A 16,921-nucleotide genomic window follows, 5' to 3' on the forward strand; every position below is an offset into this window, starting at 1 on the left:
TAAGCTATTAACTTTATAGATTTAAATTTTATATTATTATGACAAATTAAGGGCGTGTTAAGCAGAAAAAAAACTTTATTTGGCTTTCGAAGTAACTTATCACTTTCTATGATCTTATTTGTTTTTGGTAAACACTATTAAGCATATATAGCATTATTGGCATTGATAGTTACTATCAAGAACTTAAAAAAAAGAAAGATGAGAAATTTACCCTTGAGCAGGATGGACCAGGATAAGCCAGATATAAAGGCTTCAATAAATGTCCAGAGGCAAGAAAACAGGATGTATGATGGTCTTATAGAGTCGAAAGGTCTAGACAGGTTTGTTCTATATCCAAGGAATATGTATGTGTATATATTCAACACATAACTGAGAATTCAGATTCTTTGTGATTAGTGAATAAGCCTAAATTGGAGTTACAGATTAGAGAATATTTTTAATTTAATTAATCTATTTATTTATTTTGTTGGGAGCTAATATTTGAACTAATTTGAAACATAGGGTCATTTTGACACTAGAGCAAGCATTCTTTTCTGTCTGATGACTGGGCTGTATTTCTCTGGCCCGGGCCTTCACCTCATCAGTTTTAACCTGAGCTCAGTGGTCTCTGTCCTTTGGTGTCATGTTCATTCTTTCTTTCTTACTTTCTGTAGTGTCAATAAACTCATCTCTGCCTGCCCTGAGCTTTGCCCACTTAACACAGTAACTCTTGAATGTTTGTCTCCAAGCTATAATGTAATGCCCAAAGCCCCCTGAACTAAGCATGGTTGAAACTAGGCCCGCTGTCCTGACTATGGGCCTGCGTTGTTTCTCATCTTGCTGCTTTTACCACTTTTTTACCCAGCTGGCAACCCTGGATGATTCTTTCAGAACTTGGTAGGAAAGCCTCCTTTGGGATGTTTTCTTTGATCCTTCTTAAGCAGAATGGTTCACATTTCCTTCAGCTGCTGTTGTTCACTCTTGTTTTGACTGGTCAGTATTGACAGTGTACCTGCCTACCAGTCTCCTGCCCTTACCAAGAATTTCGGGTTAGATTCAGCCTATAGTACTTCACAAATTATATCCATTGCTTATTTTCCTTCAGCAGTTTGAAAATGTTTTCCCTGTAGGTATAGGCACTAATAGTGTGGGGGTTTTGTACTTTTGTTTATTTTTAGTTTTGGAGATTTTGTTTTTTTTTTTTTTTTTTTTTTTTTTATTTTTATTTTGAGTATGTAGCTTTTATTCTCATAGTTCCTTTGCCCACCAAGATCCCAGCTTATTCAGATTACCCTAAGAGGCTATCATCTCAGTGAATATATCAGAATGTTTGGCTTATAAGCAGTGTTATTTGAACAGGAAAATGAAATAAAGTAAAACATATCTCAAGTGGAATACATTAAAAAAACTTACCTGGTATGAAGAAACTGTTGCATGAAACTTATCTCTAAAATAAGCATTGTTAATTTACTTTTTACTTTTACTCATGATTGGATTTGGTTTCATTTTTAACATATAGGGTGATCCTGATACCACAGTAGTGAAAGTAGAATTTGATGAAGAATTGAGTGGAACACCAGTAGAAGGTACAGGAGAAGAGACAATGACCCCATCTACTCCTGTAAATAAAGGCCCCAAACCCAAGAGAGAGAAAAAGGAGCCTGGTAAGGCATTAGAATGCTTTTGTGCACGTTTGTATGTAAGAGAGAAAATATGTCTAGAGTCTACTGATTTTGATTTATTGATTTATTGATTTATTTTTAGTAGTTCAAGCAATACCTTTAATATAGTTTTCTTTTATAATGAACCTTTCATAAAAAAACTTCACTAGTAACTTTGAATAAGTATTTATATGAAAATTACCAATGTCTTTCTTTTAGGTACCAGGGTTAGAAAAACACCGACATCAACTGGTAAACCTAATACAAAGAAAGTGAAGAAACGGAATCCTTGGTCAGACGATGAATCCAAATCAGAGAGTGATTTGGAAGAAGCAGAGCCTGTGGTTATTCCAAGAGATTCTTTGCTTAGGAGAGCAGCTGGTATTGTGATGCAATTTAAATTTATTTTACTGCATATGATTATTGACCTATACTTTTGGTTCAGTAACATTATCAGTGTCACTAAAATATTGAATCATTACTCCAAAGAAAGACAGCATGAATTATGTTTATTAAAAACAGCCTTATTTTACATATAAAGTGTTTTACATTCATGTATGTCTGTGCAGTACATGTATGTCTGGTGCCTGCTGAGGTCAGAAGAAGGTGCCAGATTCTCTGGATCTGGAGTTATAAATGGGTGTGAGCTGCCATGTGGGTGCTAGGAACCAAGCCAGAGTCTTCCTCAAGAACAAGGATTCTTAATCATTGAGCAATCTCTCCAACCCAAATCATGTTTTCTATCTCATTCTATTATTAAAGCTTAAATAATGCTGCCTCTGTGGATTTGGGATATTTGTTAAAAATGAACAAACCCCAAACCAAAGAACCTAAAGACTGTTTCGTCACAGTATTGTTGGTTGTGGTGACTCTGCTGGAAGCTCTCTGTATAAATATTCTACCACTTACAGCATGAGGGGCGTCCTCACTGTAACTGTTTGATCCTTTGTACTCAGTTCTCTAAATATATTGTTATGGCTAGACTATATAATATGGTCTGATCTTCCTTGAATATTCATTAATTACATATACTCAGATAATTATAAAATCTGATTAGTTTATGATTCCCTTATATTTTCTTAAGTTTTAATCCAGTAAAATTAGTATTACAACTTTATGGTTGTTAACTCTGGCAAATATATTTTTAGTTAAATGCTAGGCTTTAAGTTGATTCTCTTATCAAGTGGGTAATTTTCTTTTCCCACTGAGTATAGGTATAAATGATAAGGGCGAATAATTTACATGATTAAATTAATGTACATGAAAATTAGTTAAGACTAGTTAATGCTTCAAAAATTATGCTTGTTTTTCTATACATAAAAGTAAGATATGAAATTATTGAGTGTTCAAATAGTTTAAAAATTCTCCTCTATAATGCATGCTAGAATTTAAAATAAAACTTACTTACATTATGTCAAAATGTATACTTCTTCTTTATAGTTGTTTCCTATCTTACAGGCATGTGTTAGCATGCTCAGTGTATGCCTTGACTCAGTGGTACTTGAATCCAGAAACTTTTGCAGCATTTGCCAACTGAGCCGGTCCTTAGATTGTTGTTTTACAGTGCGGTTAACCTTAAAGGGAAATAAATGTTTTCACTCAGACAAGCTAAAAGAAAGTTTATTGTTTTTAAAAGAATGTTAATTTTGTTATTTGTATTTAAAGAAATGGGAGCTCTTATATTAATAGTCCTTTGTAAAAGGCACACGTGACAGGAGGACAGATGACACAGGTCAAGCCGGTTGTGTTGTTCTAACAAACTCCTGGAAAGTATCAAGGGAGGCCATATGTTTTTATTCTCCAAAAATTCATCTTTTTCTTAATATATTTAAAAAGTACTTTAAGTGGTAAATCTTGGATTTTGAGTTTCACGTTCTTTTGCTGCTTTTGAAAGAGTCTCTCCCTATGTCACTGAGGGTGACATCAAGCTCCTTGGCACAAATGATTCTTCTTTAGTCTCTTAATTACTTGGAACTGTAGCAACATGTCATTGCGTCCCATTGCATTCATTTTTGTTTTCCTCCTAGCTGAAAGACCGAAGTACACTTTTGATTTCTCAGAGGAGGAGGAGGATGATGCTGCTGCTGCCGATGACAATAATGATTTAGAGGAACTGAAAGTTAAAGCATCTCCCATAACAAATGATGGGGAAGAGGAATTTGTTCCTTCAGATGGCTTAGATAAAGATGAGTATGCTTTCTCTCCAGGCAAATCCAAAGCTACTCCAGAGTAAGTAAAGCAGCAGTGATATCCAGTAAAGCTTATGAGCACCAAGAAGTGACCCATTGTAGCTAAAGGTTTCTTTATGAAATAATTAGTTTGCTAAGACTGCAACTCTTCCCTAGCTGCTGCTGTAGGTTAAGTGAAAGACTGGCAAGCTTTTTCCATTAAGGGCTTGAAAATAACTATTTTATATGTCTATGTTAAATGGCTTTGTAACAGCCCTTTATAACTACCCTTGTCTTAAGGAAGTAACCTCAAACAGCATGTAAATAAATGAGTATGATTTGTCCCAGTAAAATGTTTACAAAAATATTATCCACATGGAGTGTATTTGCTAGATCTCTAGAGTAGGAGGCTTGTTTTGTCAGTAGATTTGTCCGTGGGTACTTTTATTACTTTTTGATGAATGCCAGCATTAACATGGAGAATGTGAGATTCTTGAATTAAGTATGTTTTTAAAAAGACATTATAACTCAGTATAACTAGCCTTTACCAGCTTCTAAAGTAACTGCCCACCTGTGGTCTGTAACCAGTAATGGCATGGCCACCTGTATGATACAGAGTCCACCTTTCCCTTTGGAGCTTTGTTATAATGTTGGATTTAGTGTCACTTTGAATAATTTTAAACCATTGCCTGGTTTCCATTCTTATTTTATATTAATCAGCATTTTTTTATCATCTATCTGTGTTCATGAGTTCGTGAGGAAATGAACAGGGTATGGGAGTTGCCCTATCTTTAACAAAGAAAACAAAGGAGAAAGAACTAAGTCTTGATAATTATAATCCTAAAGTGCATTATTTAGTATATTTTAATTATACCCCTTTGTGATATTTTCTTTCTAATAGAAAACCTTCACATGACAAAAAAAGTCAGGATTTTGGAAATCTTTTTTCATTTCCTTCATATTCTCAGAAGTCAGAAGATGGTATGTTGTTACTCTTTTCATTAGTTAATTATTGCTTTATTGTTCTATTTGACATCGAGAAAACTTGAAAAATCTTTATGCCAGAACTTAACTGTAGAATTTTTCATTAGTGAAAGACTGTACGTTTGCCCAATATGATAGGATTTATTTATTGACTGGTCAAAATAGGCATTATGAAAGCATGTAGACAGATGCTAGCCCAGTAGGTATAGTGTCTACATATATGATTTAATAATGGAAAAAATATAAAAATAGTTGGAAGATTGAAATTTGATTTTCACGGTGATGTGAATCTATTTGTGGCTATAAAAGTACTGGTACAGATGCAGATTCGTCTTACCAAATTCTTATAGCTGAGAAAATAAATTTTTTATTGGAGCAAATATAATTAGGGTATATATTTTTAGTACATATTTGTGTGTGTGTGTGTGTGTGTGTGTGTGTGTGTGAGTGTGTGTGTACGCGCACATGTGTGCATGCACAGTTTCAGGGTTACTTAATTTGCTGTCTTTATTTTTTGTGAGGGTGTGCACATTGTGTGTGTGGTGTATGTGAGGGTGTACACATATGTATGTGTGGTGTATGTAAGGGTGTACACATGTGCGTGTGGAGGCCCAAGGTTGATGTTAGGTGTCATCTTTCATGTTCTCCACTTTATATATTGATGCAGGACCTTTTCTTGAGCTTGAAGTTTTCCATTTTAGCTAGCATGGCTGGTCAGTTTTTTGGTGTAGGAGAAATTTTCTTTCTGTACCTCCTGTGGTCTGGAATCTCAGGCAGGACACTATGCCTTTTTTGCTTTTATGTGGGTTTTGCTTGCAGAACGAAGGCATTAATGGCTGAGCCAACTCCTAAACCCTTGTTTTGGATTTGGAAATATACACATCCAAGCACACCTAGACTTGGTACATTTTTTTAAGTTTGGACACACAATTCATTGTGATACAACTTGTCAAAGCTGTCATGTAAAAGTATTAAATGTAAGAGGCCATTTTAAAATTTTTTGCTATGGTTTGAGCAAGAAAAGAGTTGATTGCTAAATTAATTTGTAGACAGAAATAAGCTAAAGCTGGGCATGGGGATACATGCCTACTTGTGAGGCTAAGGCAGGAGGATTATAAGTTTGGAGCTAATCTGGGTTAAATTGCAATACTGTCTCCCTCCAACCCCTGCAAAAGTAAATTAAAGGTAAGCTTGCCTTTAAAATTAGTCTTCAATGATTTGTTGATTTAAAAATAGGAGTGCTTACTTTAGATTTTGGCATTAGTAGTGATTTTCTTAAATTCACTAATGGTGTTTGTATAAATACTGAAATTATTACAACGGAGCCTCCTCATTTGAAAACAAATCACGTTTACACTGCTGCAAGTGCCAGTCATCTTTGAAACAGTAGCTTTGGATACTATTAATTTTCACTGCCATGTACATTTGTATGTTGTTTCACAACAGTTAACGTTTTTGAGGTATAACATTGGTATATTTTCTATTTTCAGCTGTTTGTGTATTGTGGATTATATGGTCAAAATAGAAACAAGATCAATTTATTAGCTAAAAGTCATCAAAGAATCAGTTTACTAAGAGGTCTTTATAGAGTCTCTTTACTAAAAAAAGCTTTGAAATTTTTAGATTCAGCTAAATTTGACAGTAATGAAGAAGATACTGCTTCTGTTTTTACACCGTCACTTGGTCTGAAGCAAACAGATAAAGTTCCAAGTAAAACAGTCGCTGCTAAAAAGGGTATGTACCCTATACCTCCTTCTGCTATAAACTATGTAGAAATGACTGATGTGAACGGGGATCTAATGTAATTTTAAACTGTTTGCATGAGTAGTGCACTATGAAACTTAAGAATTGCTAAAATATCTATTAGGCCATATTTTAAAAATATGGCCCTACTTCCCACACCCCTACTTCCAAGTGTTTGTTTTTAAATCTGAACAGAATAGAGTTTAAAGGTTGCCCATTCTATGAGCTCTTGGCAGTTGATGACTTCATAGGGAGGGTGTCATTCTTTGAAGGTATTCTCACTAGTAGGTTTCCTGTGCTCACAGGGGCATTAATTGGACTTATTGGGTGATAAAAAGTAAAGTTTGAAGAGCAACATGTGGAGGTGAATGAGAGAAATTGGAGAAGGTAAATAGGGTGGATATTAGCATGTTTCATTGTATAAATATTTGAAATTATGAAGATTAAATGATTGTAACTACAGATAGTTTTTCTATAACGCCTCTTTGGTAGATTGGGTAGAGAATACACCTTTATCTTGATTCTATATTATGTTAGTTCTGCTCCCTACAGTTAGCACATTGCTTGTCTTTTAGAATTATAGCTTCCCCTTCCTGCCATAGCTTTAGATTGTTCATGAAATGCTGAGTTGCTTCATTGATATTATACAATTGCAAATAATGTAACCTTTTCTTTTTGAAGTTCAGTATTAGTGCTTTACATTTGAAAATGATATTTACTTTAAAAATACACATCTAGGTAAGATATTAAGTTATATGGACTAATCCCTAAAAGCAAGGAAATCTATAGTGTATACCATTAGAGACATGTATATATTGAATACAGCAGAAGTGATAATCCTGAGAGTCTTTGTTCTCTCTGAATGCACTAGAGCTGTGGAGAGATTGTGCAGAGGAGTGTCTAGGCAGCATTCTAGAGGCCGTCACTAACAGGCTCCCTCATGTCTTCAAAACTGTTGGCTTGTGTCTACACTTCTTATTTTCTTTTTCTTTTTTTATCCAACATAATATTTGTATTATTTGGGAATTTTAGTCCTCCTGGTGTCCCCATCTCTTTACTTGAGGACTTTGACTTTGCAGTTGTGCTGGACTGCTGACTCCCCACCTCACCTGGTTGAGGATAGCAGGCATAGGAGTAGCTCAGTGCCATTGTTTCTCAGGCTCCGGGTCTGGGTCGTATTGGCTGTCCAGAGTTCTCCAAGGAGGTTAATGAAGCTTCAAGACTATGGACTGGCTTGATAACTCACCCCTTGACTGGCTGTTTGCTTTTCATTGTCTAAATTATGTACTTTCTCTCATCACCTACTAAGTAAATATTTATGCTTGAATCCATACTTTGAGGTTAGTCGGGGTTTGAACTCAAATTAAGACAGATTCTATAATTTCCTTTCAAGACACCATTTTGAGGGCTGAGAAATGGGTCCGTGGTTAAGAACACTTGCTATTCCTTCAGAAGACTTGGGTTCAGTTCCCAGTATCTGTATCAGGTGACTCACAAACACTTCTTATTCTAGTCCCTAGGGTCTGATGTGCTCTTTGGGTTCTGTGGGCACTGTATATACATGGAGCCCATAAAGAAAAGCAGGCAGATGTACAAATACATTTAATTTTTCTTAAACAATCAAAAACATTTAAAAATATTTTAAGAGATTTTTTTCTTTAAGTCTTCATATGAGCATCTTATAAAATACTGTGGGACCTATATCCCTTCTTGAAATCTGTTTCTATGTTTTTTTCCATTAAACTAATGAGTTCAAGTTTAACATTAACTAAAAGACCAGATGGTTTTTCACCTACCATATTTAGCTGTTTCTCTGCTAGCTGCATGGAATATGTATTAGGCAAACTAAGAAACTGCCTTCAAAGACCTCAGCCAGATCTTTATCTTCTTCCTGAAATACAATTAGCAGATAGTAGCTTAAAGACCCACTACAGTCCTCCTTTTTAAGAACAGCCTGTGCTAATCTGATTTACATGTATTATTATTCACATTATATTCTGTAGTTCTAATATTTTGCAACAAAAGGCAACTTACATTATTTAGATAAGTGACCTGTATTTGGTGGGGATGCTGAAAGTACCATATAACTCCTGCACGCTTGAAAATGTGCCCGGAGAAAACTCGCTTCTCTTGTCCCACTCTGATGAACACTCCTGCTAGGAGCTGCCTTTGGATTCCTGTAGTCATGATACTTTGGTCTCTCTCCATGTGCAGTTCCTCCTGCTGCTCACCAGTGGGCAATGCTCTGCTGCATGTCAGCTTCAGCCACAGTCCTGCTTTTCATCCTGATAGGAACCTCTGCCACTCATTTCCATCTGTCTTACACATTTGTTTCTCAGTCTCATTTTATAGTGTTTCTATGAACCATAAATACAAGTAATACAGTAAAGCAGGGTTCCTGAATCTACAGAACTAGGATTTTCATGTTTCTTTCCACCTAAAAATGCCAAATCTTGATTTTAACTATTGGAGGGAAATGAGTTGCCTTGTATTTATTCTATTTGAGGACCAGAGAACTGATAAAAAATGCTTCCCCCAACTAAATTATCTTTATAAGCTAGAACCTAGTGTGTCCTTATACATGGGTTATATAATTAGTATGTCAAAGATAATTTTTTGTCATGAATATATATTTAAAAGATGCTACTTAATTTCTTTTAATATTCCTTTATTATAATATCTCAATTGAATTGTCTAAATTTAAAGTATACCAAATTGAATAATATTTGTTTTATTATCCACGAGATGATGTTTACCTTTATGCTGGCACCAAGCAGAGAGAAACCATTTCTTAGTTTAATGACTACTCAGTTTCTTCTCAGCAATAATAATAATAAAATTCATTATAACAGAATTTATTTCAGCTGGTTTGTTGGTAAGTACATTGCACTGACCAACTAAAAGGATGTTTGCTTAATAGGTAAATCACCTTCAGATACAACCCCTAAGGCCAAAAGAGCTCCTAAACAGAAGAAGGTAGTAGAAACTATAAACTCTGACTCAGAATCTGAATTTGGAATTCCAAAGAAGACTACAACACCAAAAGGTAAGGACTGGCTTTGTATAACTCTTAAACACAAACTATAAGGAAAATATTTCTTTCTTCAATTTTATCAAGTTTAGTGACAGGGTATCTATTTTAAGTTGGCTCACATACACATAGTGTTGTCCTGCATTCGAGTGAAGGACATTGAGCAGTTTAACTCATGCGTTAAAACACTACAAAATTAAATATACTGAAATGAGACAAAAAAATGTGCAGTGAACTTCCTTTGATCTGTTTGTCCCTGTCACTTCCTGTGTGTGGTTTATCTGAGACAGAGTCTTGTTATATAGGCCACAAAAATAGAAAGAATAAGAGGAAATCTAAAAAAGCAAACAAATATCAGAGAACCTATGGGGATCAATATATAGGCAGGTATGGTTTGCAGTTTATCAATTTTGACAGGTAACTTATGCACACTTGGAAGAAGTTTAGTTCCTGAGTTCAGGAGTTGTATTTGTAAAATGCTAGTCTTTTATCAGAGCTTAATCATTAAAACTTATTTCCAGGATTTTTCTCACTTGTTTAAATATATTTTAAAAATACTCTTTAATCAGCATATACTGCTGGCTCTAAAGTGTATGTTTGTCACTTACAGTACTATTGCGGCCCCACTATGGACATGCCAAAGAAAGAATTGGAATACTTGGGCATTTATCTTATTTACCTTTGGGAGGAAAAAAAAAAAATCTCTTCATGTATTTTTAGGTAAAGGCCGAGGGGCAAAGAAAAGGAAAGCATCTGGCTCAGAAAATGAAGGTGATTATAACCCTGGAAGAAAATCATCTAAAACAGCCAGCAAGGTAAGCAAGAGCGCCTCAAAGCATGACTCATGGTCTACTGCATGTGGCCACTCCCTGATGGGATGCCTTGTGAGAGAGAGCTCTACATCTGTCTCGTCAACAGACATTTGTGTAACTCGCCTAGTTCTTAGGCAGACAGGGCACTGTAAGTCATCTTCTCTTCTATTTCATCTCTTCAACTGGACGTATATGCACTTGAATATTAGAATATTCTTATGAACTTGGATTAATTTGATTTTTAAAAATTAAGTTTGTTTGTCTGTGCCTAATATTTCTAATTAATCTGACCCTTTAGAAACCCTGTTTCTTTTGGGTAAACGAGTGGCCTCAGCTGTACTCTCTTTGCCACTTATTTTATCTTCCTAATAAAACTGACACATACATATGTGGATGGTTATAGCTTTAGACATTCATCCTTTCCATCACTGCCCTTCGTATCTCTTACCTACTGTGGGACTCTTTAAAGTATTTTATCAATACTTGTCCTAGTGTGTGCTATATAGCCTTGTTCTGCTCCCATGAATTCTCAATATGTTCTTAAAAATAGGGCAACTTGAGTACTTTATGATGTGGTCTTGTATATACTTGTTTAATAATAAAGTTTTAAAGTAGTGATGTTGCATTGATGATGTTTAACTGGACTCAAGGTAGGCAATTACTGTATCTAATCTGTCTTTTCTTCCATAATTAATTTTAGTCTAAAGCTAGCATGTCAATTATAATTTTAAAAGTATGGTTATTAGTAATATGCCATAAATGTAAGTTTAAATAATAATAGTTCTTAACACTAGATTTTCCTTACTTTGATTTTTAAACTTTTTTTTTTCGGTGGGGGTTTAGAAACCGAAGAAAACATCTTTTGATCAGGATTCAGATGTAGACATCTTCCCCTCAGACTTCACTTCTGAATCACCTGCTCTCTCACGGACTGCTCGGGCAAGGAAAGAAGTAAAATATTTTGCAGAGTCTGAGGAAGAAGAAGATGTTGATTTTGCAATGTTTAATTAAGTGCCCAAAGAGCACGAACATTTTTCAAAAATATCTTGTGTTGTCCTTTGTCTTTTCTGTCTCAGAATTTTGTACATCTGGTTTATTTTAATGTGATGATGTAATTGATGGTTTTTTATTATTGTGGTAGGCCTTTTAACATTTTGTTCTTACACATACAGTTTTATGCTCTTTTTTACTCATTGAAATGTCATGTGTTGTCTGATTGGCTTGTAGAATTGTTATAGATTATCGTGCATTAGCACAGATTTTAATTGTCATGATTACAGACTGCAGACCTGCTTTTTGAAATGAAATTTAAACATTAAAAATGGAACTGTGTTCTTAGACTCTTTACTGAAGGTGAAACCATAGTGAAAGCTCCCACACACCTTTAAAATAAATATATTTATTCTTTGCCAGGAGACTCCATGGAAAAAGGTAAACAGTATATGAACATAGAAAGCACTGTTAAACCATCTCAATGTACAAACAGAGCCAGTGGTACATCACAGACTTTTGCTAATATATCAAAAACAAACAAACAAAAAATTCCACTAGTGCTTACATGGGAACTCAGAACCCAACACTTGAGTCTGTCAACCACTCGCTCGCCCTCCCACTGCTGTCAGTCTGCATCATAGTGATTGAACAAGGCCAGAGGAGGCCACTGCCCATACCGCCAAGCGTCAAGACCGGGGGAAATCCCAGGAGCAGGCCTGAGTCAGAAGGACACTGGGCTACTAGAGCCCAGATGGCAGACTAGCCTATTGATTATCCTGGGATATTTCTCCAATGGCTTGTGAACAGGTAAACAAACTTACTAACACTGGACAGTGTTTTTGCCTTGGAGGCTATCATGACTGTAAAAATGCTTCATTTTTCCATTCGGTAGTTGTGTCATTAAGGAATAAACCACTTTTAATTTAAAGTGACATTAACAATTGAACAATGACATTGGATTAACTGAACTGGCAGTTACACTGATACAGAATTCTCTTCTGCTAGTGCAGTGAAGTGGTATGCTCTATCTGGGCAACATAAAAGAAAGGATGCAGCCTGAGAGCATCAAAAAGCAAGGAGAAGCTTCCACACTACTTAAACCAGTGTCTTTAGTCTTATCCTGTACTGTACAAAGGTCCTGGTTCCTTACCGTGAGGCCTTGTTATTCATGAAAGCGAGATGTACAGTGGACATACAGTGTTCTGCTCCATAACCTGGGTGTCTTGGTTATTGAGTATGAAAGACAAAAGAAAGCACCAACATACAGTATAGAAAGAACAGAGCCGTACTTCTGTATGTACAAAGTGTTCAGAAACTTAACCAGGGCTAAATCATCTCAACTGGGTCTTTGCCATGCATCTTGACTGTTCAGAGAGGAAAGTAGAAGCTTTAAACTAGATTCTGGTGACATGAAATGGCTGATTTTCAGAATTGGAAAAGTTTGTATTTCTAGGCAAGTTACACAGTAAGGAATATATATTGATACATATGAAAACTTCTTGGTCCTTTTTGAGTTTAACATATTTCAGTTCAAAAACTAAGCAGCAGTAAAAATGTTTTCCTTGCGTTTTCAGTCTGGAACTGAAGGTCCTGGGGAATGTCTGCAATGGCTGGAAATGTCTCACTGCAGCAGCGGTGACTGACTGACTCCACTGTTCTCCACTGAGCTGGGGGACACGCTGGGACTGTGCTCTGCTGTATTGCCACTTGAATTTGGGGTCAAGGGTTCATGTCCTTCAGAATTCTCCAGCATTTCCTGGATGAGAGGTGGCATTGATCCAGGAATCTCCATTTTCAACGTAATTACACGTTCTGCACCTTTTTTGAGAGACAATAGAAAACCTGTCAGATAAAGGCTCAGCTCGATACTAAGGAACCAACATTCACATTCAGGAGTGTGAGAATTGTGAAATATAGGTGCCAAGTGACGAGTGTCTTTGTTGAACTATTTTTTTTGGAAGTAAACATAAAGGTGTTTACAGTGGAAATGTCAGCCACCAGAATATTAGTGTCAGGTGTACTGCGGGATCTCGGTTAGGTTTGTTCTCAGGTACAGGCTGATCCCTCACTCCCTTTGAATACAGAATATGTACTGAGAGGGCATGTCAGAGGGTCTCCATCTTTAAGGAAAAGAAGTGGAGATATGCGATGTACATATTTGATAGTTGCACTGCTTCAGTCAGATTCAGGAAATAAAATTTATGAAGAGAAATCACTGATGAAAGATCCAGAAAAAATAAAGGTGAAGGGATGGGCAATTTCCACAATGGAAAGATTGACTTGAGTCACTGTATGTGGTGGTTTTCTGAAACTCAGTCCAACGCTGGGTGGTTTCATGTCACCACATCCCACACCCCTCACATGCATCTGATTAGGTGGAAATATATAAACAAGAAAACTACCTCAGAACCAGGTGGCTAGGGTTGCTGGATTGACTTTGCTAATATGGGGCTTGGGAAATTTCTATACATAGGCTGCTAGTCCTCAGGTCACTGGCATTGCTATTTATACAGTAATAGAAACTATCTGTCTGTCCATCCATCCATCCATCCATCCATCCATCTGTCGACCTCAGTCAGTTACATCCATTCAAGCACTGGTGTCTTTTTGCTTTTCTTAATCCCATGCTGGAAATGAACTTAGAGTGTCTCCCCATCACCACCATCCTTGCCCCCCAAAACCCAACCAAATAAACAAAAAAAAAAAAAAGAAAAAACCCCACAAAAAAACAGACAACCCCCTCACAAGAACTGAGGTTTCTTGTCAAGCAAGTTCACGTGCATTTAAGCACTTCTGAAAGAGTTTGTGTCTTGGCTTGCCAAGATCCTCGAGTGTAGAATCTGCAAATTGTCAGGAAGTTGATAGGAATAGCGTGGCTGGCACAAGGAACAATTGCTGAGTCATCTCCATAGAAACGCCCTCTGTTCTCAGCTATGAGATGCCTCTAGGCATTTCTGTAATTGCCTGAGTTACCACATAGATTGATAATCACGAGGCGAGAGTATTTATATCAGGCAGGCAAGAATTCCTTTAGTCAAAAGTGCCCTCACCAGAGCTTTGGCCACAGTGATCTTCATTTGCCTAGGGGTTAGGGTGCCATGGAGAAATAGACCAAGTGTATAGAAGCCTGAGGTATCTGGAAAGCTGAAATGAAATGTATAGAATCAGAAAAATAAAACCTGAAAAAAGGGGGGTGATGGTGAGATGGCTCAGAGAGTTCAGAGCTTGCTCTGCAAGCTGCTTGACCTGAGTTGGTGCCCTAGAAAGGACACAGAGATTGAGGGAGAGAAGTGACTTCATGTAGTTGTCTGTTAACCTCCAAGGGCATGCATGTGAGCCCCAACAATAATAACAGTCTTAAAAAACACACCATCTGGGAAGAGCTGCTCTTCTAAACCAGCCATTCCATTTCAAAACCGAATAATCTCTTAATATCACTGGGTAGTGATATCTGCTCCTTGCTTTTAATATCTCACACCAGAGACAACACCAGAATGTCTTCCTAAAGTAACCGGAGGCGCTCAACCACACACATGGGTGCTCAGACAATGCTAATTCCTTTTGATTTCTACAAGATATACATCCCAACTTAAGCAGTAATGGGACTCCTGATTTAAAAAGCAAACGCTGGCTAAGCTCTGCTCTGCTCTGCTCTGCTTTCTACCCATGAAGACATACCTTTGGCGCTGATGCTGCGGAGATCTGTGATTTTCATTAAGATCTTTGGAAACATGTGGGGCTTGCTGGGCCGTCGTTTTCTAATGTAAATCTTTAGTGCTTCCAGCAGTGGTTCTTGGAGCTTGTCTACTTTTGTTGGTTCCTCAAGGTCCTGGCGGTCTAGATAGAGGAGAAAGGATTCAGTGTTTAGTGTCTGGACAGGCTGAGGGACTGCTGCTATCCTTCCTTGTCTCCAATCCCTCCTGTAGGGTGGCTTTATTTGGTGACTTGGTTGCACACTAAACAGATTAAATACAATTGCTTTAAGCAGTGACTTGGTAAGCTCATTTGATGCCTACTCAGGTCCAGAGGCAAGAATTACCTCTCATGGCCAGATGGTGTCAGTATTGAACTGAACAGAAGAACCTTGGGCAGACTGTAAAAGCCAGGTAGATAACCCTGCCCTTAATTACAAACATTACTTTTGAACTAAAGTTGGCTTCTGGTTAGCCAGCAGGGGTCACTAGAGAGAAGGGGCCATACTTTATTCTAGCCCACCAGGTAGGCACCTGCAGAGTGGGAGAACCCAAGTGGTGATTTGAATTCTTTATTAACAAATAACATGCGATTCATGAAGGTCATCACTAAAATGTTTTAGGCACGCAGCAGTATGATCCTGCCTTTACAAAAGTTCCTGTTTCTTATAGGAGAAACTGGACAAACTGCACTTTGGCATTTCTTTCAGAGCAGAAGGAGTTCAAATACCAGTACTTCATTAGCAGCAGGGAAATGCACAACTGCCCCTAGTAGGAGGTTGTAACCACATGCTTTTCTCCATGCAAAAGAACCCCAGTGGAGATCTCTCCTGTGCCTTTGAAATTGCTCTGCATGGGGTCTGGTGGTGCTTCCTAGGAGTCAGTACCTCCACAGATTAAGCAGATGGCACTGAGAAGGCCTGTTTCTGTGTCATCCATTTCCAAAGGCAGGAGCTGGTTGGCAAAGGTGAACACAAGGTCAGTCAGAGGACCGAAGCCAGCATTGTGCATCTGAGTTCGATTTAGTGTAAGGCCATCAGAGAAAGTCATGGTGTCTTGCTCTGGGGTATACCTGGTACAAATTCTGAGAATCTGGAAGAAAAGAAAGTATGCGTGTACACATGCTGCATCATGTATGAGGGCCTGCCCTGACAGCACTGACCAGATCTAAGGCAGAAGAAACAGCAACTCCCAAGGAGCCTGGGTCACAGGGATGGTATGCCTCACTGTTGGTTAATAGCTTCTTTCATTAGACATTGACACATGTTGAAGAACAGAGCTAAAGTTATTCAGGGACTAAAACATGGGACTCACATTTTGAGAAATTGCTTTTTACTAAAATAAATCATCATTTGATTAAAATATCTATTTCCTGCGTACTTACCTCTCTGGCACTATGCCAGGTTCTAGGGCAAAGGAGATTAACACAATTCTATTTTCAAAAGTTTAGTCAACCAAAAATAAGTAAGGATGATCCTTACCAAATGTGATATCTAATCTTCATGTCAACTCTATGTGCTCTAAAATTGCTATGGGAACACACACACTTCTGGGCATGTCTAAGTGATGGTATTTTACAAGGGCTTAACTAATCAGACAAGATGCACCCTGGGTGTGTGAGGCACACACCCTATACACTAGGAGTTTCCAGACTGAAAAAAAAAAAAATAAAGCTGGCATTCTCTTGACTCTTGTTACAACGTGACTGGCCTCACAGTCTTGCAGCCACAGCTTTATCATTGTGGCTTGTATTCTCAAACCATGAGCCCAAATATACCTCCCTTAACTTGCGTCTCAGGTATTTGGTTGTAGCCAAGGAAGGTATCTATAACAAGTCTTTATCAGATACTTAGCATGC

General features: G+C 37.3%; 2 protein-coding genes across 2 annotated transcripts in view; one reads left to right on the forward strand and one right to left on the reverse strand.

Annotated features, from left to right (window-relative positions):
* TOP2B (DNA topoisomerase II beta) overlaps positions 1–11,704 on the forward strand; it is a 61,292-nt gene extending 49,588 nt beyond the window's left edge. The window contains exons 29-36 of the mRNA XM_080926891.1: positions 1,499–1,643; positions 1,860–2,021; positions 3,668–3,869; positions 4,710–4,789; positions 6,416–6,526; positions 9,456–9,581; positions 10,287–10,381; positions 11,222–11,704. Coding sequence (XP_080783017.1) covers positions 1,499–1,643; positions 1,860–2,021; positions 3,668–3,869; positions 4,710–4,789; positions 6,416–6,526; positions 9,456–9,581; positions 10,287–10,381; positions 11,222–11,389 — 1,089 coding nt within the window. The 3' untranslated portion in view covers positions 11,390–11,704. The remainder of the gene's footprint in view (positions 1–1,498; positions 1,644–1,859; positions 2,022–3,667; positions 3,870–4,709; positions 4,790–6,415; positions 6,527–9,455; positions 9,582–10,286; positions 10,382–11,221) is intronic.
* A 215-nt stretch (positions 11,705–11,919) lies between these two features.
* RARB (retinoic acid receptor beta) overlaps positions 11,920–16,921 on the reverse strand; it is a 131,915-nt gene continuing 126,913 nt past the window's right edge. Inside the window, exons 6-8 of the mRNA XM_080926714.1 lie at positions 15,951–16,155; positions 15,050–15,208; positions 11,920–13,189 (exon numbers count right to left, since the gene is read on the reverse strand). Coding sequence (XP_080782840.1) covers positions 12,993–13,189; positions 15,050–15,208; positions 15,951–16,155 — 561 coding nt within the window. The 3' untranslated portion in view covers positions 11,920–12,992. The remainder of the gene's footprint in view (positions 13,190–15,049; positions 15,209–15,950; positions 16,156–16,921) is intronic.

This window comes from Micromys minutus (genome assembly GCF_963924665.1).
Source record: "Micromys minutus genome assembly, chromosome: 12".
NCBI classification, from domain to species: Eukaryota; Metazoa; Chordata; class Mammalia; order Rodentia; family Muridae; genus Micromys; species Micromys minutus.